We start from the raw sequence: 27,478 nt of genomic DNA on the forward strand, positions 1-27,478 counted from the left end.
CTTGAATCCCATGAGATAAACACCTGCTGGTATAAATAGGATGAAACCATTCTAGAATGGGATGGCAAAGAGCTTTCCATCCTCCCTCCCCCCTTCTCCTCTAGTCTTTTCTAGATCTGGAAAGACAGCTAGTGTGCTGGGGAGAAGGCAACAAGAGAGGGAGAAGAGCTGATGTGGTTGCCTCCCCCACAAAAGGCTACCTATAGATCCTTCCAGGGAGGGGCAAGGACTCCCCTCCCAAGAGGTGAAACTAGAAACTAACAAATGGATTGGAACTTCTGGATTCTGAATCAAGACCATTTTGCTGTTTAGAGGACTGTAAGGCTTTGTATTATCTAAGAATTAATCAGGTTCTGGGGCCTGAGTTTTCACCCAGGGACAGGAGAGGAACTCTTCCTACAGGGCAGGCTTAATGAGACAGTGGAAGACAGAAGTCGAGCTGCTTTTATGTTTATACCTCGTGAGTCTTGCTTACTCAGGGTGCCATTTCCATCTCTCGATTCGGCCCCTCCAGCCAACACAGCCGACATGATAGTCCCCAAACACCCCAGGCAGAGTACAATTCCACCTTTGTGCTTGGGTTCCCGGTCTTCCTTGACTCCTCTTCCCACACTGCATTTTAATTTTACCTCTTTTACTAGAGGGCTGTTCATACTTGTCTGATCACTCATGTAGATTTAAAGTGCTTGAGGGCAAGAGCCATGTCGTCTTTGCCTCTGTTTCCCATATCTCCTCCGTCATTGTACATAGTACCTAGTAGAGCACACAGTACCTAGTACATAGTACCTAGTAGACACAGTACCTAGTACCTAGTACCTAGTAGACACAGTACCTAGTACATAGTACCTAGTAGACATTTTTCAAATGGTACGATGACCAAATGACTGATGAATGAAATAATACTAATTGGTCATTACTTATGTGTACTGTGTTTGTGAAAGTAGAAAAGACTGTATTATGAAATTCTCATGGCTTTTTCCCCTGCGGTTGCCAAGCAAGTTTGAATCGGACTTATCTGATTTGCAAACCCACTCTTGCAATGTCATCAAGCATACACAGTGTTCTAAATGCTTCTAAAAGAGGAAATAATCATCTTTTTTATGGGCATATGTAGTCATTTTTTATTCTCTAAAAACGTAAGTAAATGGCAGAATATCTGTATTGATCATAGAAAAATTACAAGATACAAATGAGCATTGCAACAAACAGTCACCTACAACTCACCTCCCAGGCATAACCTTACTGTTAACACTGTCTCTCATCTTTTTCCACGTGCCAGTTTTTTTCTCGGAATAGCAGTATAGGCCACTTGGGGTAAAATTAGTATTTGTCCTGTTATTTTAGGAAGAGATTCTAAAAGGATTTATGATATGTGTAAGAGGGAAGGTGATGGGAAAGGGTAGACCCTGGATAATAGACATGTCCATGTTTGGGAGTCAAAGTGAGTAACGATTGAGTAAAAAGATTAATTCAACCACTGTGTTGTCAGGACACCTTAGGCAAAGGCAAGAGAGGACTGGTAGGATCTCTGGCTAACTTAGGATCTGTTCCTAAATCAGCCTGTCTCCTGCCTCCTAGGCCAGCCTGTCCAAGGCACCAGGCTGAGATGGTGATTAATATGGGAGGGAGCCTTAAGCTAAAGAGGAGCTTTTCTTTCTTATTTGCCTTGGGTTCTGATTAAATTTGGGAAAAGGGGGTTGAAAAAAAAAAAAAAGTGTGGCAAAAGCTCTACATCGGGGGTTTTCCGTTGGGAGATTTTGCCCCCAGAGAATATTGGCAACATCTGGAGTTATCCATGGTTGTCACAGCTGGAGGATGAGTGCTACTGAAACCCAGTAGGTGGAACCCGGAGATGTTGCCAACCATCCTACAACACACAGTACAGCCTCCCCAAGTAAAGAAGGATCTGGGCCCAGATGTCAGCAAGGCTGAGGTTAAGAATCCCTGCTTTAACAACAACAACAACAAAAGGCAAGAGAACAGTTGGCAAATATTTTCTTATATATTTCTTATGTCTCACTTGCCCATTGAGAGATGTCAGCTTGAAAACTCTTTGAGTCTGGAGTCTATCAGGTGGATTAAAAATGCTAGAGGTTTTTATCATTAATCAGTCTTTTGTGCATTCATGAAAGGTCAAGAGTTGTCCTAAGAAAGGGCAGAAAGCCCTTCATGTAAATCATACTTGAAGTTATCCCAAGAAGCTTTCAAAACCTGATACCTTTTAAGCCAGTGGTACCCATAGCCAGATGTTTTTTTTAACCCAGGGGCAAAGCTGGGGAAAGGAGATGGAAAAAGAGTAAGATACTGGAGCTTCTTTCTAGCTTTGCTCTTTGTAGCATTGAGATTTTTGTGGAATTAAGTGACTCCTTTTCTAGTATATTTTTGTGTTTGTCTTCAAGCCTTGGAATGACTTGCAGGGTTCAGAGACATCATTACATACCTGTGTCACTGACCCCACTGTTTATTTTCCAAACATTACGTACTTCGAGGGAGCACAGAGGGGGAGGTGTGTGTTGTGACTGCACCTATGGGTGAGGTGGCTGGAGGTCATGGTGGCTGTCAGGTCATCAGATCCCTAAGAGGTGGTAAGGGGTGCAGTTCGTACTCCAGAAACAGTCAGGTGGACCACAGATCAAGGCAAAGAAGCTAGGCGTGTGACTTTGAAAGCTTCATATTCTTTTCTTTTCTTTCTTTTCTTTTAAACATGATTGAATCAACTTGGTTTTTGTGAGCCTCACAGATACGTGGAGAAACAGCAGCTTGGCAGGAGTTGGGAAAGGGGGAAGGGATCTAAATTAAATATAACAGTTGCTTGGCAGTTTAGTTGCTGACAAAAAAACAAGTCATTTACTCTGAAAACCATGTATACGTTGGGAAGGAGAAAAGAACAATTAGCCCACTTCTTACATAGCCTTTATTGACAACACTATATTAATTGTAATTATTCAATTGAAAGTGCTCTTCCGTCTTCTTTACTACAACTCAATAAACGGCACATGTACTTGGCTTTCACCCTGTCTCATGCTTTGTAAGGAACGTGTCGTTCTCTCTAGCCGTCCAGCTTACAGCAGGAAGGTTCCCCTTTCACATCTGTCCCGCCTGCTTCCTACTGCTTCTTCTTGCTATATCCATCCATCCATCACAAATTATCACAAACTTTGTAACCTAAAACAACAGAAATGTATTCCCTTGCAGCCTGGAGGCCAGAAGTCCAAAATCTGAAGGTTCTAGGGGAGCCCCTTTCCTTACCTCTCCCAGTTCCTGGTGGCTCTAGGAAATCCTTAACTTGTGGCCACCACGACTCTAATTTCTTGTCTTGCTCCCATCATTGTGCTATTAACAGAATCCATTGACTGGGTGGCTTATTAACGACAAAAATGTATTTCTCACAGATCTGAAGCCTGGCAAGTCTGAAATCAAAGAGCCCAAACATTTGCTGTCTGGGCACTCTCTAGGGTCTTTTTTTTATAGGGCCACTAATATGTACATGAGGGCTCCATCCTCATGACTAATCACCTCAAATTCTGTCACACTGGGTATGGAGTTTCACTGTATTAATTTTGGGGCAGAGGGTGGAACACATATTCAGTCCAGAGCAGTGTCTCTGTTTTCACGTGCTCTTCCTGTGTCTCGTCCTTATCTTCCTATTTGAAAGACACTTATTATTGGTTTTAGGGCTTACCTGGGTAATCTCGAATGATCTCATCTTGAGATCCTTAACTGAATCACATCTGCAAATACACTTTTTCCAAATAAGGTGACATTCACCTTATGTCCTTATGACCTATTTATGTCCTGGGGTTAGGACATAGGCAGAATTTGAGGGGTCACCCCTCAACCCACTAAAAAACCCTCTTTTTTTCTTTCCCAGAATGCTGAGTATACTATAGTTACTAATAAATGCTTATTGATTTGAAAGTGTGCTCATTTCAAAGTGGTCCAAATTAATGGCTGGGCTGATTGCCCCCCCTCGTTTCAAAGAGGCTCTGTCGTCAGCACTACAGAATGCACGGACATAAAAACAGTCCGACTTGGCAAGGCGAATATGTGTTTCTGACTAAAGATCAAACATCTAATAGTCACACCTAAAGCAAAACCAGTCAGTAAATTGAACCATTATTATACCCTGTAAGATTGCTGTTTTTCTAAGTGTTGGTCCTTGGGCTGCAATTAACTTCCTAGGTGGTCTTGAGGATTACTAGCTCCCAGCAAGGTATGAATGTCTCAGTTGAATCAACCCTGTTGACCCTTTATTAATTTCGGTGCCCTAGAAGAGAGAGAGAAGAAAACTGGTCAGGGCTTTAAAAATAGAGGGAGACAATGTCATATTAAAATGTTCGCTTTGATGGGATTCGCCGAAATGGGTAAGTCCTGAAACAGGGACAGACGTTCACCATGTTCTCTGTTACTTCTGGAAGCAGTAGAGCGGGGAGGATGGAGCACATGGGGATGTGGCCGGGAGACCCTGGTCACCGGACCCCGAGTGCTAGATTCGGAGACCTGGCTGGGCCTGGTTCTGCGGGTGCAGGTGTGGCCTTGGGCAAGCCACTTACTCTCTCTGGGCTTCTGTTCCCTACCTTTTCAGGAAACCATGTGGGCTGAGCTAGCAGTTTTTCAGTCTGTATGTCGTGTGCTGTGTTGCTTGTCTCACCTGCTCCCAGAAACAATCCCAGTGGTTCTTTCTGTGATTAGAAACTGGGTTTGATGGGGCGCCTGGGTGGCTCAGTGGGTTAAAGCCTCTGCCTTAGGCTCAGGTCATGATCCCAGGGTCCTGGGATCGAACCCAGCATAGGGCTTTCTGCTCAGCAGGGACCCTGCTTCCTCCTCTCTCTCTGCCTGCCTCTCTGCCTACTTGTGATCTCTGTCTGTCAAATAAATAAATAAAATCTTGGGGGGGGGGAAGAAAAGAAACTGGGTTTGGTTCAGAATTTTAAAACCGTGGTGTTCTGGTTTCTCCTCCTTCACCTGCTTGCAGCGGAGAGCTACAAGGAGACTCAGATGGTGAAGATTAAAGAGGAGCCCATGGAGGTCGACATCCAGGACTCGCATGTCTCGGTATCACCCAGCCGGAATGTTGGCTATAGCACTTTAATCGGGCGAGAGAAAACCGAACCCTTACAGAAGATGCCAGAGGGCAGAGTGCCCCCAGAGAGAAACCTCTTCAGTCAGGACATCTCTGTGAAGATGGCTTCCGAGCTTCTCTTTCAACTGTCAGGTACATTTCTGTGCAGAAAAATGTCAATAATTGGGAATAATTGGAAGGAAAGCCACTCTAACAAAGTAAAAACACCCGCATTATAGAATTTCTCAGGCAGAAATCAATTTTGTTACTTTAACATGCATACTGCCACTCAAAGTAACAGTGAATAAAATGTTGCCAAGTGGAACTCCTGCCAAACTTTCTTTAATAAATAGTTAAGAATCACTTGAAATTAGAACTCTATTCAGTTCCGTGCAAATGATCCCTGTTGACTAGGCTAAACATCTCACCTCGACTTTTGCTTAGGCAGTTGATCTGATTAACAGCCTCTTGTTTTTTTTTCCCGAATGTTCAAAAGATAAACTTCCATTTACTCCAACAGTGACTGAATTACCATGAATTCCAAATTAGTGCGGTTTGAATTAAGATTGTACTGTATCTTGCCAAAAAAAAAAAAAAAAAAAAAAATCAAGAAAAGGGAGTAGATGAAAATGTGAGGACTCTTTCCAGCTATCCCCTTGCAGAGCGTTTTTCTTTAAACCGATGGTTTCTACTTTGAATATTTGGAATTCACAGGTGTAGGAATTACCAGCTCAGCTAAGTGTCCTGATAGAACAGTTGATGGTCCTCTTGGTTACCTTTGTTAACTCTTTCAAGCTGCATAGTGTTGGTCCTGAACAAATTTAACATGCTGTTATTATTTGAACATGATTGAGATTAAAGATACAGACACGTACAAGATTCAGATTCACTGAAATACACAGAGCTTGTCCATACTCAAGCATTGGCCTCTGTATAGAAGTTCATGCATCAGTAGAGTTTGTTACGAATGTTTGAGAAACTCTGTTTCGTTAAGGATAGCATATTCAAAACACCACGAGATGCCTCATTATTTAAGTATTCACTTGCTTTCCCTGCTAAGAAAAATATCAGGGAGAAGAAGCTAGAATCTGCATACCATCATGATAGTTCACCTTGTTGTTGGCCTGGTGACACACGCCAGAGCTTGAAACTATCGGTTGGTCCCGGAAATGGTGGCCTCCTGCTTCTCAAACAGGGATTGTTCTTTGTGCAAAGCCTTGCAGTAATGGAAATAGTTAATTCCATAAACTTCACAGGACACGTGGATCCTCCCAAGCTCCCCAAAGCTCCAAATTCTACAAGATGCTTTTCTTTTTTTCTTTTAAACAATTTGAATGCATATCTAGAAACAATATAACTTTGAAAATGACTTAGCAGTTACAATTTGCAAAAGTGAGGCCAGTGTGTGGTTCTTTTCAGAAAGTCTCTGTCTCTCCCAGTACATTATCACTGTCTGCTATCAGTGACAAACTTTGTGTCTGAGAGTTCTCACCCGGGCACTGTCACTTACTGCCTGGGTGACCTCAAGCAAGTCTTTTAGCCCCGATTTCCTGCTCTCTGAAAGACTACTGCCTCTGAATCCAAATCCAGCCTCGTTGTAATTGTCTAGTGCACAGAAGGTGACCGTCTACACCAACTTGCACGTAGCCGTTTCAGACTAGTATTACAAGTATTAGGTGGATGTTGTAAGTCTTTCGTTTTTCCAAATTATCTGTTTAAATTTGTTCAAAAATCCCTAAGATCGGGATTTTTTATTTGCTCTGCCATGGAAACCTGAAACCCTCGTCGAGCTGGCCAGGTTTTCTCTGCTTGCTGAAGCCGTTGAGGGCTGTGACAGTCAGGGCAGAATCCTCCCATTTGAACTGGATTGGGAAGGCTGGAGTTCAACTCTTGTGTTCTTGAAAGCTAATTAAATAATTCCTGACAGCTGGTAGATACAGACCTCAAGACAGAAAAGGGAGGGTTTACCTCTGCTAGTCTAATGATATTTTTTTGTCCCTGGTGACATTTATCAGAATGAGCACTCGATGACTGCAGAACCCAGAGATCTTATGGCTGTTTTTATATCCCCTCGCACAAAGGGGCCTGACAATACAGAATGCTTAAAGGTTATCATCAAAGTCAGAAGCGGAACAGTTGCAACAACTGCAATTTTCATGCTGAATCAGAGGAAAGCAGAAATTTTCAGCTGGGGAAACGTAGTAGGAATAACGGGTTCTGGTGCACATCTCTCCGTGTGTATGTGTGCTTATTAAGGCCTCATTAAAATCAGACAACACACTTGAAATTTGTCAGTGACTGTTTCCCTTTGATTGGTTTTTACTAAGATATTTTTGTGGATGCTGTCTATATGCTTTTAATGATTGTCTTTACGAATAAGACAGGGAGGGTTTGAATATTTACAAAGGAAACCAAAAGAAAACCACAAGAGAGAAAAAGAAACATTGAGGGAGTTTCTGTTTAAGCCTTAGAGACACAAATTGAGTAAGAACGACCTACAAGGGATGTTTCATTCTTTCTTCTTACAGAAAAAGTGAGCAAAGAGCACAATCACACAAAAGAAAACACCATTCGGACAACCACCAGGTAGGCCATTTTTGGGAAGGGGGGTCCCCTCAGAGCACCCCCTGTGTGGGCAATCAGGCCCCGATCACACGTGGTGCATTGTTCCCTGAACTCTTTTCTCCCGCTGGGTTCAAAGGAGTCATGCCTTTTGCCCCAGTTTGTGTTAGAAATTTTGTGGAAATAATACAGAAAGCAACAGCGCCAAGGGGGAAGACCACTAATATTTATCAAACATCTAATAGATGTTACTGGCTGGAGAATTTTCCAGATGTTTTTGTTTTTGTTTTTTACTCCTTATAATACTTTTGTGAAGTAGGTCAAATTATTATTCTCTTTGCAGAAGTTTTTTGACTTGGGAGTTTAAACGGGTGGCGCAGCTGGGATCGGAGGCTGGGTCCGTATCTCAGAAAGGCTTCACCTAGTCAGGAGACCAAGGTTCTTACTGCAGCTGTGTTCCTAAGCAGCTCCGCAGGTGTGGACGGATCACTGGTCACCAAGGATATCCCAGCTTTTTACCTCACAGCATTGTTAGGAGGGGAGAACATTTTCAAGCGAGAGAAAATGCTTCAAAAGGCTGCAGGAAGACCTTTGTCATTAACAGCTGTAGATAAGGATGCTGTGCATTTGCCAAAGGCAGTTTGAGGAGGTCAGCCAAGGTGGGCTGCCCATCCGTTAGCCAGATGGAAGGAGGAGGACCAGCCGTGCCACCACTCATCCCCAGCCTGAAAGGCCATCCCGACCCCAACTGTGCCACTAGCACATACCCAACCACTGCGAGAAAGGAACCCCAGGGGAAATAGGAGCTCTAGCTTTCAAGGACCATCTCCCACCCTCAGACCCCCCTCTCCAGTCCCTGGGTTAGCCCCAGAGGCGGGCTTTACCAGGTGAAATAGGAACAGGGAGAACGAGTTGTGAGCTCCCAAGAAGGCTTTTAGTCAAGGAACTAAGCTTTCGCGAGCAAACGTAGATTCTTCCTGATGGGAACAGTTGACTGGTTTGGTGTTTTTAGTTCTTGCAACAAAGGATAAATGATGTTTTTCTCTTTTGAGGTGGTATGAGTCGACCTCAGAGCATCATCAGGCATGTGCTCATCTGAACCTTAACCTGAGTTGTTTTTTCCTTTTTAATTCTATGAATTGGAATTTAGGGGTATCAAATGTCAAACAGTAATTAGAACAGAGCCAGCTGGCCTCACATGAAGTTTGTATAGTACTAGGAAAACGAAACCTGCTGTAATGACGGAACAGAAGAGGGGCACAGCCTTGTCTTTGTGTATTAAGTACACAGTTGGAAAATGGGTCTTTCAATCTGGGCTGCACATTGTTTAGGGAAATGGGTCTGGGGGCTGGGAGGGCTACTTGTCTATAAGTTGGATGCCCGAATAGGAGATGTTACTTGCTGCGGATTCCAGTGGACCTTCCACATGTCATCTTAAGACTGTTTAGTATCTATGCTTGTGGCCATGGCTTTAAACCCATGAAGGTGTCCTGATTGGGAGACAATGAAAGACAGCAGACTAAAAATAATCAATGTTCATTTTAATTGCTTCCATAGGTTTGTTGAAGTGTCACGGGTCAGGTTCCTTAGAAGCTGAGCTCGAGACAAGGATTCCTGGGAAGGGACTCTATTGAGGGAGTGCTCTCAGAGGACCCTGTTGGGAAATGAAGGTGGCAGGAGAGGGAAGGGGACATCGTGGAGCAAGGACGTAGTTTTCGCTGGGTTCCAGCTTTAGCTTGATCCCACAGAGAATTCTGAAGCATGAATTGCACCACAGTGTAAAGCCTGTCTGGAGGCAAGGGGGCCAGCTCTTTGGACCTCCATGCTGTTCACTAGCTTCGGGTCACCCCCAGCAGGGGATGTGGAACTCCTCGTTGCAGAGGCTCCAAGGGTGATGGAAGTTCCCCCTCGCCGTTCACAGCCAGCACGGCCAGCCACTTGCTCGCTCGCTCACTTGCCCTCTCTCGTGGGGAGCCCACTAATGAAGTGAAGGAGTTCTGGGCAGGACCCGACAGCACCCCCTGTGGGCTTTCTGCTAGCTCTTTAAGATCACATCATAATATGTACATAACAGAAAGGTATGCTGCACAGTCATGTTATTTTATGCATTTCAGGTGTTCTCTGGGAAGACTAAGAGGAGGTTTGAACTAGCCCCAAATGAGTGAAATGCATCTCACAGCCTAAATTGCCTTGGCTAGAGCTAGAACATAATTATAGGATAGAAGAGAATTTTTTTTTAGCCATTTGGCAAAAATGAGGCAATCTTTAAATTCTTTTCTTGCTGGGAGAGTATGAGTAGGAAGAAATCCAAATCAGATCTTTTGCCCAAAGCAGAGGAAGAGGTGCTTGCCGAGAGCCCCCCACATGGTAAGCGTTCATCAACCAGTGTTACAGAATCCTGGGTTTATTCTCCTTCTGTAGAATCCTTGGTGTGTTTTTATTCCTTTGAGTAGGAACCTGTTCAATTAGACTCTCCTCAAACAGATCTCTTTTTTACCTTCTCACCTCATTACTTTGGGCGGAATAGAATCAAGCGTCTTTGTGCCAAGAAATCCTCCTTAACTTCAATTAACTGATGGCAGGGACGGGGGGAGAAAATGACAGCTCCCTCTCTTATTCGATTCCTGTTTTAGAAGGAACTCTTATTCTATATGCATAAGGTCAGCTCATGGGGGTTACTTTTTAAGGTAGGATTTGCAATACTTTTCAAAAAGAATGACCTCAAGCCTCCAAATTTCCTTATCTCTGGATCTTTAGGTACTTAATGGGATCTTCTTCTGGGTCCAGAAGAATCTGGCTGTCCAGAACGGTGGCTCGTGATTTCAGTCAAGTTCAGAATCTGCCATGTTTGAGAGTTGCTGGGTATACTGAAAATAGTTTAATTCTGAAGGGCGGTCTTTGGTACATTGACCGTAGCACAGTACAGAGGGTCAGGCTCTTCCAGATGCCAGGGGGTACCTGAGCTCCTCCACTCAGTGAGATCTGCTGGCCCTAGAATCTGGATGTCCAGGGCGCCAAGAGCAGAGAAGAGATGTGCAGTCCTGGAAGAAGGCATCTGATTCTCTTTCCCTGTCCTGTATAAACCCACAACTTTCTCCACAGTTGTTTGTCATTTTTTGGTCTTGACTCTCATTCCAACCACAAGAACTAAGGAAAAGTGTAGCAGCCTAAGAAGAAACACTGTAGCTTGGCATTCCACTATGTGCTTAACCAAGGAGAGAAGAGGTGGGGTGCAGATGTCCATGCCTGGGCACCAAGAGAGCATGAAGCTTGGAAATGTGTGTACAGCCCACCATCCATCATATCCCACCATATCCCATACGGGCTGATAGTTGTGCCTCCCTCCTCTTCAGATCCTTTCCACTGGCATTTCTGCTGTTTGTTAATATGGGCATATAGGGAGAGAGAAAATGATGTGAGACAGCATTCCTTGTTAGCAATTAAAAAAAAAAGTTTAGGTGAGGCTAAAGGTTGAAATGGGGAACTAGCAAGTTTCTGGGTCATTGGCTCTCTACCTCGTTAAAAAAAAAAAAACAAACTCAGTGGAAAATTTCAAACATATACAAAAGTAGAGAAAGTACCCATCACTCAGTCTGAACAATGATCATCTCGTGACCCTTATTGAAAGGTCTCCTCCTTTCGTTCCCCCTCCCCCTGAATTATTTTAAAGCAAATCCCAGACACCATTTTAAGAACGTGTTTGAGAGTGCTTTTTCTTTCACCCCAAGAACTGAGACCCAGCTGCTTAAATTAGTATCATCTTCCCAAAAGTAAAGGAGGAAAACAGTCTACTGGAGTGCACCATGTAGCCAGGCAGAGAAATCAATCTACTTACTAGCTGAAATGATTGGGTCATGTGGTCCTGCTCACCAATGCCTTGACCTTAACCCCTCCACCCTTGTTTGTGTCCTCCTAGGGGCACCACCACTGAATCAGTCCTTTAGTTGCAACTTCACTGTAAATGCTAAAACAGCAGTTCTTTTGCCTGTTTAACCTCAGAGTCTGGCAAATTCAATCTAAGTGTTAAGAAGGCTGTGCATCTCCTTTGAGATTGTGGACGGAGCATTCTTAATGCCATTCTACCTTATAAATGAGTTGAGGAGACAGTCCAGCCAGACCCAGGAGAACAGAAGGACTGAACACTTAAGAGACTAATAAAATCCCGATTTTTTATTTCCTTTCCTAGCACACGCCTAGATTCTGCAGGGAATAGATAACCAGCTAATATGATCATTTGTTGATGAAAATATATGAGGCATGATATCATAACCAGATCCCAAACTTTAATGGAATAAAAAGAAGATCTACATCTTCTGACATGGACCATCACCCCGCCAGATGCTGGATAAGATCGAAATAGGAAAATGGAACCCTAGAGTAAGAATCAGATAGCTCCTGGCAGGTGAATTGGACATGCTCAGTGTTGCGTAACACCATGAACGTCAAACAGTGGCCGCCAAGATCCCTCTCTTGGTTATTTGTTCTCTCTTTTACCCATTAATAATTCAGTGTCCATGGGGATATAAGATTGCAGGCCTTAAGAAAAACTTCTCACACCTGGCTTGCTTTATTCCAAAAGTAAGGAAGTGTTTACCCGAATCATCCTTTTCCCCATTACAAGACAAAAAGCAGAAGTGGGAACATCGGAGAAAGGTAGACTTGGATCACGCCATGCCAACCAATATTTAATTTGCCCAATCTTCAGCACTTGGAATGTGGACTCTTCGTTATGATTTAGATAATGGCACTTACAGTGCTCACTAAAAGACATATGCACTGGGAAGTGTCCAATATAGAATTTTTCTATGTGGTCATTTGGATGCATGTTCTTAAATATTTACGATTCAGTAATAGAACTTGAACACATCAGGAAAATCATCAATTTGTACAATTTCCTCTCTTCATTTTTTTGGAAGGCCAAAGAGAATAATGCTCTATTACCTTAAAAAGTAAAACATTACTTACAAAGAACATTGGGTTAGGCAAAAGCAATTAAGAAAATAAACAAGAAAGGGAGCACATGAAATTGGTGATTTTTGAGTAGCTCTCCACATTTTTTCATTACCCATTAAATTTAAGGACTTTAAAATTAAATGCATTGAGATTCCATTTCTAAAAAAATGAAATTTGCTACTAATTTCATGGAGTTCCTTCAGTTAAGACATTAGGTACTTTTTTTGGTGAAGTCAAGGCTCTTGGAGGGCCATATGGCGCCCCTGCAAACTTTGACACTTTTCCTCAAGATACTGCCATCAACTGGAATACTGTCACAATAAACACACACATTTTGATACCTGTGATTAAGCAGCCCCCTGTGATTAAGCAGGTTGTGCCGTGCACAACCTGAACCACTGTCCACAGCTGCTCTGGCACAAATGTTGACTGTCTTTTCTTTGGCAATACATCCTTTTGAACTTATCTTTGAGTTTTAAGTTTTCAAAGAAATTAAAGTCATCCTTGAAAACAGTAGATTGTTTTGCATATAGCCTGAAATTATTTTGTCCATTGCTGCCACTGGAGTTTTTTTCCTTTTTATTTTACCAGACCTTTCTCAGTACTTTTTATTCCTGCACTGTATTTGTCCTGTATGACCCCTGCCATTTTTCTTTCCATCTGTGATGCCTATATTGAACTGTTACAGTTGAAACAATATGCTTCCAGAACCATTTGGTATTGTGTTATTGTAAAGAGACAAGTTTAAATCTCTCTTTGAGGATCTAAAAGAGGGCTGTGCCTCTTCTTCATTTCCCACAAGCTCTGCTGCCTTTCTTTCTGGCAGCTTACACCAGTGGTCCATCTTGTTTGTGTAACTCAGAATAGCCAGGGATAAAGTATAATTGTGTCAGACTCTCTAAGTAGACATCCAGCTTTCTCCCTCAGCTACCTTTGAAAGATTATGCAGGGGTGACATGACCAAAAGGTATATGTGGTTTAGGTGCTAGCCCAGACCTGTTCTTCCTATCTGGGATTTTCTCGCAAGAGTGACTCTGTGGTTGTCACTAGAAGCGTATCAGATATAGAAGGGTTGGCCTCTGTTGAGGGGTAAAAAGCCCTCTTGGGTGATGCAGACCAGAGAGCATCCACATTTCACCAGCGTTACTCACAGCTTCCATAGGACAGAGTCTTGGGTCACTGCAAGGAAGACTGAGTTCATCTGTTCTCAGCTCACCTGAGCAGAAAGCCTGTTGTCCTTGTTTATGCTTAAAGTCCGAGTCCCGTGGGAGATCTAGGTCCCTCACAAGCTGACATTTCGTGGATCCGGACGTGCAGGTTCACTTCCGTGGTCTGCGGTTGGCTCCGGCTCCCTGGGTCTGGCCTCACCGCCGCAGCGGCCCTCCACAAGGCCTGGCATTGTGCTCCTTGTCCTGAGAAGTTTCATGGCCCCACAGTGGATGAATGCTTGAGCTACAGCAGCAGGAATTGTTCCTTGAAAACTTGGTGTTCGCTTGTACAGACTGGCCCGCTTCTGAGACAACCCGAAATAGAAGGCATTTGTGCTGTTGAAAGAAGAAAATTTAAAAGACATTACCAATATATATTTCTTCGTAAGATGCTCTGATATTCTCTGATATTTTCAGTGGCCTCTCCCTTCCGTAGATTTTGGCTTTCCTCCAGCTAAAGTTGCCTGATCCTGGTGGAATCCTGATTTACAGACAGTTGTGCCCACCTGGGTCTTAACACTGCCTTCCATTATATCGTCCCTCGGCTTACTCTTTAAAAAAACTAAGAGTCTCTTTAACAATGAAGAATCCTACACTGTAAAACTGAGTCTTTTTTTAAGTTTTAAAAAGAACTTTTATTGGAGGAAAACATAAAGAAGAAAAAATAATCATTTATAATCAGTGCTGCTACATAGAGACCGCCTTGGCTAAGTTGGTAGTGTAGCTCCTGGCTGAATTTCTGTCTGTTTGTATACGTATACTTTCCTGTAAAAACTGGATCCAACTGTATATACAGTTTTGCAGACTTCTCTTTTCACCTAGCAATATCCTAAGAACTTCTTTCCCTACCAGTAAACATAACTCAGTATTATTCTTTTAATGTTTACATAGTATTCAGTGTTTGCACATGTCATAATGTATTGAATCAGTCCCCTGTTATTGGATATCAAGAGTTTGGTTTGCTTTGGTTTTCCTAAGCTGTTGCTAATATAAACAAACTGGGGGTAAATGGATTTCAAAAAAGCATTCAGTTTTCAGGCTTTTGCATGATTTATCTAATGGACTTCCAAAAAACTTGAATCTGTAATTCTACCAGAAGCTAAGAAGAGGTAGAGAGAGAAAATATTTTTTTTTTAAGATTTTTTTTTATTTACTTATTTGTCAGGGACAGAGGGAGAGAGAGCGAGCGAGCACAGGCAGACAGAGAGGCAGGCAGAGGCAGAGGGAGAAGCAGGCTCCCTGCCGAGCAAGGAGCCCAATGTGGAACTCGATCCCAAGACCCTGGGATCATGACCCGAGCCGAAGGCAGCCGCCTAACCAACTGAGCCACCCAGGCGTCCCGAGAGAGAAAATATTTTAAAGGTCTTAGGCTTTATCATTTAAATTTTTTTTCACCGATTGGAGGTTATAAATTCTATTTTATAGTTACAGTCTCTTTATTTATTGATTCTTAATGCTGTCCAGCATTTTGTTCACAGAGAGGCATTTGTGTTTGTTCTTTTGTATATTTTGTTTTACTGCCATTTATTCTTCTCTTTGATGATTTGTCTGGGTTGGAATTTTCCTTTGATTGTTACTGATTTTTTTTTTATTATCAAAAATTTAAAAACAAAAGTAGAAAGAATAATGAAATAAACCACCACGTTCCCATCACCCACTGAGAAAACATTTGCCACACTTTACTTCATGAACCTTTTCTTCCCTCCAATTTAAGTCACCTCCCAGGGCACCTGGGTGGCTCAGATGGTTAAGTATCTGCCTTCAGCTTGGGTCATGATCCCAGGGTCCTGGGATTGAGTCCTCCATGGGACTCCCTGCTCAATGGGGGGGGGGGCTGCTTCTTCCTCTCCCTCTGCTGCTCCCCCTGCTTGTGCTCTTTCACTCTCTCAAATAAATAAAATATTTAAAAATACATATTTAAATCACATCCTAGACATCATAACATTCATTCCCAGATTCTTTGATGTATACCTCTAAAAAATAAGAATATTTTCCACAATGCCATTGTACATCGTACAGAATCAACAACACATTTGAGTGTTTTTAATTGCTGAGAAAGTTCTGTTTGATCAGCACCAGCCAAGTATGCGGTCATATCAATGGACTAGGAGGAGGAGACACAACTTAGCTTTCTTGTCAACTCTGAAAATTAAAGATGAAAATCTGGTGCCCATATGAGTAGTCGAATGACCTTGGCTCTCCATCTGCCCACAAGCCCCATTTAGAAACCCACTGAGTCTGTCGTGCCAGCCTCAATTTGTAGATAAACGTCCTGGCTGAAGTCTGCCAGTGTATAGTGATTAATTCACGTTTTATTCAGTACAGTCCTTCTTTCTCTGAAAATGTGTGCATCCAACATGATCAACAACCATGTTTCGAAGACTGCCCACTGGGGTTGTTAAGTGTTCTCCTCCATTATGTCCCTCTCAAGCCTGAGTAGGGAACTTGCTGTTTTGGATGGTCACAGTTGTCTTCAGGTCAGAGGCTTGCAGTGAGTTTTAGTCCTGAGCACTCGTCCCCACCCCCATGTTCAAATTCTTTTATTAAAATAAATACATTAAAATCATTCAAGAATAGGGGGTCCATATTTCTATGGCGTTGCAAAGAGAAGGGTAGTGTTGGCGAACGCCATTAAAAGTGTTTTCTTTCATTATAGATGATTACCTTTTTAACAGACTTCTAGAACGTTCCTAGGAAAATTGGCACTGACTGCTATACCTAAAATGTTAATATCTGGGCCCATGTCAGAAGCAGCAGCTAATCTCCCAACCAAAATGAAATTGAGGGGCCAAGCTGGAAGTTGGGAGGACCACATACAGTCCAAGGTGACAGAGCAATTGTTATAACGTAGCAAAATGACCTAGCTAGGGTTTTGTAAAGTACTAAAAAATCTAAAAAAAAAAGTGCTTTAAATTTTTTTTCTTCAAGATTTTATTTATCTATTTGAGAAAAAGAGCACAAGTAGGGGAGAGGGGCAGAGGAAGAGGGAGAAGCAGGCTCCCCACTAAGTGCAGGGAGCCCTACACGGGGCTCGATCCTAGAACCCTGTGATCGTGACTTGAGCAGAAGACCGATGCTTAACTGATTGAGCCACCCCAGTACCCCAGTACTAAAAATTTTTCTACAGAGATCTGTAGAACTGGGGATTTAATGTATTTCAAATACAATCATTAGAAATGTTATAAAACACATAGATATGCAAATATATAAAAATATATTAAGCATCTATTATTCCATTATAAATTATTAGCAAAGAAATTAATCAAGGCCAGTGGTATTTGAAATTAAAAAACTAAGTACTTCCTAAAAATTCATGCATTAAGTATGAAAATCAAATTGAAAATTAAATAATGTTACTTGACCTTTTATAAAAACTGAAAAAAAGAAAGTGTGGTGATGTTTTGTTGTTCAGTTGTGGGCATATTTTCACACAACCTACTCCAGCTTCTCAGAAAGTTTCTTCTGACCTTAAAGTACTTGAGGAAATGTTGAGAAGATAGTAAGAACTAATCCGATTAGTACCCCTATTCTGTCTCTTCGAATAATCCCATCTTTTATATTTAATATGTGGGAAAAGCTTTAAAAAAAGACAAAAACAGTGTTTTTCCTTCTTCCGCAAGGACGGTCTTCTGTTTTTGTTAGCCAGATCTAGGTTTTGTTCAAAGAAAACATTACCAGTTTGTTATCATTTCCTTTCGTGTCATTATCTATGCATGGAGATTCCATGTGGAAGTTACCTGTATCCATTTCAATCTGTCACATATATATTCCACACAGGCAGAAAGTCCTTGAATGAGTAAGATTTATTCTTGGAATCACTTTGTTCTCCTACCTGTCTTTTCTGGAGGCTTCTGGAGACACGCAAGATTGTTTTTGCAGCCAGTATCTCCTGCTCACTTCAAGATGTTAATGCCGTTTGTCACTCTTGAGGTGTGTCTCAAGGTCAAAGTGATTCAGAAGTCAGAGTTTTAAAAAGACCAGTACAGTGGTTTTAGATTAATATATGGAATTTGAGTCTTAAAAATACCAGGATATGGGGCACCTGGGTGGCTCAGTGGGTTAAACCTCTGCCTTCAGCTCAGGTTATGATCTCAGGGTCCTGGGATGGAGCCCCACATTGGGCTCTCTGCTCAGCAGGGAGCCTGCTTCACCCTCTCTCTGCCTGCCTCTCTGCCTACTTGTGATCTCTTTGTCTCTCTCTGTTAAATAAATAAATAAAATACTAAAAAAAAAAAAACAAAAAAAAAAAACCAGGATATATCAGTACAGAAAACTCCTATTTTACTGACTTGAATTAATAGCTGGGCTGGGGCTTAGTAGAGAAGAGGCAAGCCGTGTAAACGGCCATCTGGTGAGGTGGCCCAGGGACTGGGGTCTGCTGGGGAGTGGGTAGCCGCTAGAGAGAGAAGACATTGACCCCCACAAAACCTTTCACAATATGTAGCTTCTCAGAAATATCTGAGTCGGATCACTTATTCTTAAAATTTCCTTAAAACAAAACAGAACAAAACTTAACCCAGATTCTTTTGGACGTAAATCCTGAGGTCCTAGTTATGTTATATGAGACATAGCTGAATAGCCCATCAAGTACTTTAACTTGAAAATACACCATGTTTTTTATTCATTAAGGAAAAAATTTGTAAATGTGCAAATGAAGTCAGAGTATCACTTCCGCATGATTTGTCTGAAACTGTTACACTAATAGAATTTCATTCTACCCTGAAGTATATAGATCCTTACAGGTTCTGAGTGAAAACTCACTACAGAGCAGTCTCTTTCCCTTGTTTAATCTTTCTTTTCTCTTGGCCATTCCCAAGTTCAGTCCTAAGAGTTATAATTGTCTTTTAGAAGGGAAAAAAAAATACATATTTACTTTCCATTGCTCCTTTGAAATAATTGTGTCATTATTTATAGTACTTTTTCCTGGGGCACCTGGGTGGCTCAGTTGGTTAAATGTCTACCTTCAGCTCAGGTCATGATCTCAGAGTCCTGGGATTTACCCTCACCCCCCTGACAAAAATCAGGCTCCCTGCTCAGCGGGAAGTCTGCTTCTCCCTCTCCATCTGCCCCCCTGACTCGTGCTCTCTCTCACTATCTTTCTCAAATAAATAAATAAAATCTTTAAAAAAATAATACAGTACTTTTCCCAACTTTCTCTTATATACTGTATCCATTTTCTGCTTTCCCTTTTCCTTCTTGTTTTATTTTGCTATTGTCATCAACACGATAATTCCTGTAACGTGTTGGTTTCAATGCTGGTGCACAGGGAGGGGTGGTTTTTAAGTAGATGGACTTCTGTTCTGCATGAAACACAGCTCCCAGTTGGCACTCAGATGTTAAAGGTGGAAATATTTGTGCCACAATCGGCACTTAGCAAAATGTATCACTATTTACAGCCATAATCTTTTACGAACTGTTTTATTATTTATTGTAAATCTTTCCTTCTCGCAGCCTCATGCTGTTGACTCTACGATTCATGCGGTCTGATGCCTGGAATTGTCCAGCCACAGTGACAACGGTGCTCCCCCATATTGTAACCCTTAGATTTTCTGCAAGAGAAAATTGAAAATATGCATTCAATGTCCATTGCACTTACATCCAGAAAAGAGACTTGAATAGATAAACTTTTTGTCTTTTCTAAGTAGCAAAAGGCAAGAAAAGTAATGGGGGAGTCTACACGGGCGGCATCCAGATGCTGCTTCTGAACATTTATGTGCATGAACTAAGGTTCCGGGTAGCCTGTCTTTGTCTGGGGCCAGAGGCGATATACTGTGGCAGGTTGGGATTTTGTTAGATGAGGACAGGTGATCCCCTCTCCTATTGCCTTTTAGTTTCAACCTCTTCCGTTAGCAACTTTTCACCACAAATGTTAACCAGAAATAAATCACTTTGAGACAGTTTTTCCCTTTTTCCTCTTCTTCAGCTCACTCTCTGTTGGAGAGGCTTTTTCAGAGTGAAATGACTGAAATTTAGGCAGCTGGGGAGTCAGGAAGCGAGAGCCATGCAGCAGTCACAAGCTGGCTGCGTTTCTGGAAGAACTGGGAACCGACTAAGTGACTAGTTGAAGGACAGTAACCAATGGGCTTTGAAGTCGAGCATTATCAGGAAGTCTGTATTTCCGTTCTTGTTCTCCCTGAGGGGAGGCAGACCGGGTTTGTTCTGTGCGGGGCATGCGCTGGAGCTCCCCTCTCCGCCCCCTTTCTCCCACCACTGTCCAACCCTGCCGCGTGAACGCAGTGCCGGCTTTGTCCACTGCAACCTGGGCTTCTGCTAAGAGCGGGTGGATTCTGCACTTCACAGACGCATGAGGCATGAGAGAAGACAAGGAGCTTAAGGAATACCATCTGGGCACCCTGAAAATCACATCGCCTGGTGCGAAATTGCAAGTGCAGTGTCTTCTGTCCTCAGAACATGGGCAAAGTTGAAGATGACCAATGTCATTGGAGATCTAATCCCATTAAAAGCAAGCACCTGCTATGTAGGGCATACTCCAAGTTTGGTTATCTCTCCTCCGCTTCCTGAACATAGATGCCAATCTAGGTGGCTGTGAGATTAATAGACATTAATATGGCTGTGTAGCCATAGTGCCACCAGGAGTTTCGTATCTGTGCTGAAATAGAGGCTTCTCATTACTCTGACCTCTTCATTTAAGCTTCGTAACGGGGATGAGCTTGCTCTCAAAAGCAGTGGATGTGGGCAGTGGGGAATGTTTAGGATTGCAGACTGACCTCAGGGTTGCAAAAGTTTTAGAAAATTGGGGCATATCTTCTACAGGAACGTAAAGACTAAATAATTTTGAAATGGCTGCCCCATCCCCCCTTCAGCCCTCCTTCCTCTTTCTGTGTTTGCAAGGACTATCTGAGGTCTCTACTGTCCATGAGCTGCCTGGATGTTAAGGGATCACAGGAAAGGCAGCATAGCTTAGTGGGTAAGGGTGTAGACCATGATGCCAACCTCCCCGTATTCAAATCCGGGCTCAGGGGCTCAGCTCATGGGCATGGGCAATCACCTCACTTCTCTGTGCTTGCATCTCTTCATCCCTAAAATAGGGATAGTAATAATGGTAGCAGGGCTCTTGTGAGGATTAAGTGCCATTGAAGTACACAGAGTACTTTAGAACAGTGCCAGATACTTAGTAGCAATATATGCACCAGTTGCTACATTTTATTGAGCAAGTACTAGGTGCTAAGAACTTGACCCGGAAACACCCTCCTTAACCCTTACAGCACCCTTAGAAAGAAGGCATATTTAAAGCTTTTTCCAGTGATAAAACTGAGGCTAGAGAGGTTGTCAACTTGACCAGAAGGCACTTAACTATTAAATGGCCAGTATGGAATTCAGACTCTGATCTTCCAGATGCAAAACTGTGTGCCAAACCACGGCGCTCCCCCGGAATGAACTCAGACAAGGGCAGAGCATTGCAGCTACGCATGTGGCCCGAGAGTCATGCTCTCTGTTGTTAACCTTAATATCGTCTCTTTCTGGATAAGACCTCGCTTAGGCAGCCTTGACTTGTGAAGGTGTCTTCATTGATTCCTTGTCCCGTAACATTGTTTGCCCTTTTGTGCCTTTTTAGTATTCAGTGTGACTCCCTGTCCCTCACAAGAAACGTTTTCTGTTCTATGCAGGATAAAGCTGCATCCAGGGTAGAAAATTATTTGGAATGCTGTTGCCCTCAGTGATTATCTCCCTTTCAACTCAATTTCTTCTGAGTGGCTTGGTGGTAATAGGGCTTTTCTCCTCCCATCACTGGAAATCTGCACTGTCCCAGAGAACATGTGGGGTACAGAGCTCACCCTCTTCCACCTCTTAGCAAAACCTAGGAGGCTCTTCCCAGAGTTTAGTGTGGCAGCCTCGGCCTGGTTCACCTGGAAACCTGAGGGTTGGTTTGAGATGTACCCGTGGTCTTTACCTGCCCTAGCTCTTACACTGTTATCCATTCTGCACATGTCGCTGCTGGTTTGAAGCTTTGGCCACCAGCATCACCATGTCCACATGGACCGCTACTCTGGCCACCTGAGTTGTCTTCTGCAAGCCCCCACCACCCCGCCCCCTGCCAGAGCTTCCTGGAACTGGAATCTTAGTCCATCCCTCACTTTCCTAAAGTACAACAGGGCTTCCCGCTGCTGGTGGGACAAAGTCATGATCCCTGCATGCAGTGTGCATGCCCGAGGCTTTGGCCTCATGTCCCTCCTCAGTGTGCCTTCTGCCAGCTCTGCAGACTGGCTGTGTTGTCTGGCTGTGCAGGGGACATGTCCCCAGCCTCTTGGAACCCGACCACCCTACCTTCCCTTTAGGTCTCAGCTCAGTTGCAGCTTCTGCAAGAAAGCCCTGGCTGGCCTTCCTGGCTAGGCTAGAACACCACAGTCACCGCGTACCCTCTCCTCCACAGCATTAGTCTCCATGCGGCTCCCTTTCATGTCCCCACACAGGTCTTTGTGCTCCCTGAGATTTGCAGCCATAGTCAGTTTGGCCAACCATTATGTTCCCAGGGCCCGGCATGTCATAGGCACTCACTAGATAGCTACTGTCAGACCGAGGGAATGAGGGAAGTACCTACATTTCTCCATGGCAAGATAGGTAATATTTTGAGATGCCCGTCAGGGGGCCCCTCTTGGGATTCGTGATGCTCTCAGAGGCAAGTCTCCACATTTCTGACCAAAGAGTTCGTGGGCTTCCCTGAACTCTCAGATTTCCAGTGCTTTTTATAGCCAGGGTCACAGTAACATGGAGGCCCATTGCCTGATCTTCATCCCGTGCCCAGGGACCAGGTCCTGGTGTTCCCCTTGTGAACCATCCACTCAGACACAAGGATAGCTCCACCCCCTCGTCTGGAAGCTCCTGAGCTAATGAGGTAGGGATCAAGAAGCCTTACACTCTGGGTTTGACCCACAATCCTCCACGGTCTAAGTCATTAAAGGTCCTCTGATCATAAACAGTTTTCTTACTGGAAGAGTTGGAAATTAACCTTATCACCCAGAAGTCAGAGGCTCTTCAAACTCAGAGTGACTTTTTCTTCATTCACTTTATACAAGAAAACTACACTTTCAGTCAACTCGTAAGGAAAAGTTGGTTCATTTATGCTCCTCTTTGAGTTAGACAGAGGTACAAATAAAAAGTAGCTCACATTTATTGGACTCTTCATGTTTGCCAGGCACTGGGAAAGCATAATTCTGTGGACCATCTTATTCAGTGCTGACAGCTTCTCTGTGAGCTGTGAACGCTGTGATCATCCCACTTTATAGACAAGAAACAGAAGCTCAGAGAAGCCAAGTCATATGTGTAAGGCCACACAGCCAAACGCCATAGAGCTGGAATTTGAACTCAGAGCTGCTTAAGCACATGCCATTAGCCACCGTACTGCATTGCCTTGTCCTTTCTAGTATTCTGTATCACTTACAAGTGATGAGCTCTCTGGCATAAAACAATGTCTCCCCATTTCCCTTTACCTACTAGCCTATAGCCAGATCACTCCCTAAGCCTATTTAAATGGTTTTATGTTTAAGGTTAACTAAAAAAGCACGCCGCACAAAGTTGCATTAAATCTAGCCTAACAGTCCTATAAAATCATAGTTAATTATGTTTTTTTTTATAAATATATGTTTCCCATTTTTATTTTAATATTTCCTTTTAATATTTAATGACAGCAACCGTAGCCTTGAGGCACGTTTAGAAAAGCAACACCAGTCATGGCAGTCCTAGTCTTGGGTGCCCTCAGATCTTTTCCTTCCCCTGATGGGCAGTTTTGCAGGGGACCAGATCCCTACAGTCTACCTCTCCCTGGGTTCTCAGATGGTTCCACCAATCAGAAGCCTTGGCGGGAGATGGGTGTGGGGCTTAAGGAAGACCACTCCCTTTCCGTCTGTCTCCTGCAGCAGCTGAGTCTCCCTCCTCCATGGCTCCGGCTCCCGCAGGTGTCCCCAGCCCTTGGGCTCCATTTACCGCCACCTGTTTTCCCCCCAGCATCAGTGTGGTGGTTGGCTCCTGTTCTTCGTGGCTCTGGGCTTCATAACTGCTCCCTGTAGACCTTCCACCACATGTGAACCAGTTCCCTCCGTTAAGTTTCCTCTGTTGTAAATAAATTGGGCTTTCTGTTCTCCAGGTCCGACCTCACTGATAACGGGGGTCTTCTCACATGTGATCACAATACTTATGTACAGTTTACTTTAGAGGCATGGATAGCGGATGCTGCCATTGGGTTAAGATCCTCTGGTTGAAAACATCCAGAGCCTTTGTGTTCACGGTCACGGTGGTTGTAGAGCAAGACCCTGGCTGGGTGTCTGACATCCTGATTCTAGTTCTAGCTGAGTCCCTCGGGGAACTTAGAGTCACTCAAGTAGGAGCCTCAGTTTCATGGGAAATGAAGGTCTCCCCTGTTAGCCAGCTTAGCTCCTTCCAAACCAAGACATTTCTAGGATGCAGTCTCAGCTTCTGTGGGGACCAGTGAGTTGTCTCCTTCAGTGCAATGGCCCCTTGACTCTGGCCTCCTTGCTGTCCTTCTGATGTGTGCTATTGGCCCTGACGGCTCGGGTGACAGAAAGTGGGTGAGCCAGGGCAAATGTCTCGCCCCTCTGGGAAGAACCTCAAGTAGGCCTTTCTGATTCTGAGTCGGGCCGTTGGTCTTCATTTGGGCGCAACACGCTGGCAGGACACACAGAGCAAGAGTAAAATTCAGGGCTCAGCTGTCCTGACTGTGGGTTTAACAGTGTTTCAAAGACGATGTTTCATATAGTCACCTTAAATATAAAACCAACCAGCAGAATATACAGATGGCGCTCGTCTGATGTCATAGGTTTTCTCTTTCTCCGTTTTAAGCACAATCTTCTTATATTCTCTTAACACCATTAAAAAAAATACCTTATCGTGCATTCGTGTGTATTTGTGTGTGTGTTAATATACGTATATGTGTGTGTGTGCATTAAATCTAGCCTACTTGGGTAGATTTAATGCACTTGGGGCCAGATGCTCTGGGTAATGTAAATAACTTTAATTTACTAAACTTCACTCCCTCCCCCACCCCAGCCCTTTCTTTTCAGAAGATACATTTAGACAATCACCATTCACATCCAATTCAAAAGACCTGCTACCTAGTGAATCTGTGCTTCACGGAAGAATATCAACGCCAGGTATGGAACCATTATTGACTTTGCTTCTGCTGTTGGTTGCTTAAAATGACTTTTCGGAAATGTGTAAATGTGCAGCTACTTTCAGCCTAGATGTGGACGTTATTCATATGAAGCTAGGTTTTTAAAAAGAGGAGAAACTCAATTTAAACAGCTGCAAAAGTTTATTAAAATAAAGTGTAGGCCGTAATAAAGTGCTTCTTTTTCCTTTTAGGAACTTATTGTTCTTTACCTGCTGATGTTTCTTTCATGTAGCAAATTTCCTTTTCTTTGAAATAGCGAAGTATAACCTGAAAAGAATTTGCTTTACACGCTTTTAGTATTTCAGGCAGGCAGCCAGGAAGATACAGGAGGGCAGTGGCAAGAACTAATCGCCAGCAGGGAAGGTCGTGACCCTGGTGGGGTGTGGGTGGCCACACAGACCACTTTGGTTTCCACGGAAGCAGCACAGCTCATTAAGATAACCTTGCCCCCCGGATTCCACCTCTCTTCTTAATCAGACTATCTGCATATATCCCTTTAATGCGCCTTTTTGCAATCTCAACATCAATACATAATTAATTTATTATCCGCTCTTCCTTTTTCATTTCTCCTTTCCAGGGTAGAGGGCAAGATGTGTTTGCTGTCCCCTTATCAGCAGCATGGCCAACCCTCAGGGCTGTGCATGTGTTCTCAGAGTTATTATGAGATGAGAGAGAACCACCGCACTGTATCCCATACTCCTCACCAGTGTCTCCCCACCCCCACCCCCACGCCAACCCCGGTGCAGCAGCTGGGAAGCTTCCTGCTGTTGTAACTGTAGTTCTAGCCGTGAGAGAATGTAAGAAGCTCTCCGTGGCCTCTCCACCCACTCACTTGTCCAGGAGAGTGTGGGAGACCAAGGCTACGAGTTCAGGAGAAGCTCACAGCAGGGCTATTGGCCAGGAACTCCTGCGAGAATAAAGTCCAAGTGTCCTCCACACACCCAAGGAGCCTGGTGTCACCGGTGGCTGGAGATCTGAGTATTTTGCAATTCGGAAAGAGCCAAGTAGCCTCTTATGAAATATTGGCTTGGGGGTATCACAGGTCACTGGAAATGGTTTGTGACAAACAGTGGGGGGAAAGGCAACTCTTTGTCACCTTTTAGTCTTGTGATGACAGATCCATTTCTTCTCATCCCCAGAGAGTCCGGATACCTACGTGCTTTTTAGCTTTGCAGGACTTTTCTATTCAAACACCATAAAGAACGTGCTTACACAAAAACACATTACATAATATCTGGTTCTAGAGGTGGAAAGAAATTTTGCTTAGTTGATGTCTTCATTCTCAAACAGAGGCTCTTTGAACTACTGTTTACTTCCCACAGTGTCATTTTGAATAGCCATCTTCCTGATCCCCAAATTATCACCCTGCTGTTAAGGTGATGGATTGTGATTTTCTAACGTCATATCTGGCTAGGAACTGCCATCAGAGTGCTGTGACCCATACAGCCAGCATCCCGTGATGTATATGCAAGCCCTCGTTGCTGCCTTAATGTTTGGCTTGGCTATATTTTAAGAAGGGTTTATTGGTCAAGTTACAAGCCGACCTCAAAGAGCGGTATCAGTGTGTGTTTAATTGTGTCTAGAGGGGGTTTCTGGGGTTTGCTTGACAGATGCATTACAGATTAGATAAACTCACACTTAAAAAGCTAACTTTTATTTTGGGTGGGAAGTTAGCATAACTGGGATTTTCGAAATGTAAATCTACTTTTCTGAGAGATAATCACTCTATACTTCAAAAAGCCTTCAGGCAGAGGATAAGCAAAATGACTATATTCATATTTTGCTAAAACTGACAACTGAAAAGGGACTTTTAAAAAAAACAAACAAGGTGAAAATGCTTTAGAAATGGAATCAAAATTAGAACAATTAAAAAGGACAAGGACAACCATGTAATCACAAAGCTTTCATAATCTGAACACATGTTTTGTAAGGAAAAGCCTCAATAATTTGGGCTAGTTATGGAGAAGAGCAATCTGAATTAACAAAAGAACATAGTAGGGAGACTTTTCAAGAAAACGTCTCTTTCAAGTCTGGATAGCACTAAGTAGCCAGTGCATTCCTACTGCAGCTCTCCAGGCCCTTACCCACAACTCTGAAATCCAAAAAGCTCTTCCAACCACAATTTTTTAAATAAGTGACTTGGTGGCAAAACCTAATGGGAGACTATTTATAGCCTATATGTACCGCCAACGGTGGAATGCATCCATTTTGTTACAGAAATATCAACGTGCTTGATTATGAAGGCCCACTGGAGTGTTATGTAAAATATGTCTTGGGCACCGTATTAGAGTTCTGCAATAAGGAAAAGAATGAATCCCCAAATACATCAGAGCCCAGAGGTCTCAGATAGAGACTGTGGACCTACGGTTATTCTAGGACTCTGCTAAATGCCATGCTGGAAATAAAGAAATTAAAGCTACAGTTGAAGATCTTAAGGTTTGAAGGTATACGAGTCACGGATTCTTATAGAAAATTCTGGAAGACTTAGTGGGCAGCAGACTGCTAAATCAGTGGAGATGTGGCCAGCAAGAAGAGTCCAGTGGGGAT

General features: G+C 43.3%; 1 protein-coding gene across 12 annotated transcripts in view; it reads left to right on the forward strand.

Moving 5' to 3' along the window:
* ZNF827 (zinc finger protein 827) overlaps positions 1-27,478 on the forward strand; it is a 168,708-nt gene that overhangs the window by 84,834 nt on the left and 56,396 nt on the right. For all 12 annotated transcript variants that reach the window (XR_004382428.1, XR_004382427.1, XM_032855582.1 and 9 more), the window contains exons 6-8: positions 4,976-5,215; positions 7,591-7,648; positions 24,808-24,911. Coding sequence is in view for 10 of the 12 variants with exons in the window: in XM_032855582.1 (XP_032711473.1) it covers positions 4,976-5,215; positions 7,591-7,648; positions 24,808-24,911 (402 nt within the window). In the remaining 2 variants the exon portion in view is untranslated. The remainder of the gene's footprint in view (positions 1-4,975; positions 5,216-7,590; positions 7,649-24,807; positions 24,912-27,478) is intronic.

Source organism: Lontra canadensis, unplaced genomic scaffold (genome assembly GCF_010015895.1).
Source record: "Lontra canadensis isolate GAN:19392208 unplaced genomic scaffold, GSC_riverotter_1.0 scaffold10, whole genome shotgun sequence".
Classification (NCBI taxonomy): domain Eukaryota; kingdom Metazoa; phylum Chordata; class Mammalia; order Carnivora; family Mustelidae; genus Lontra; species Lontra canadensis.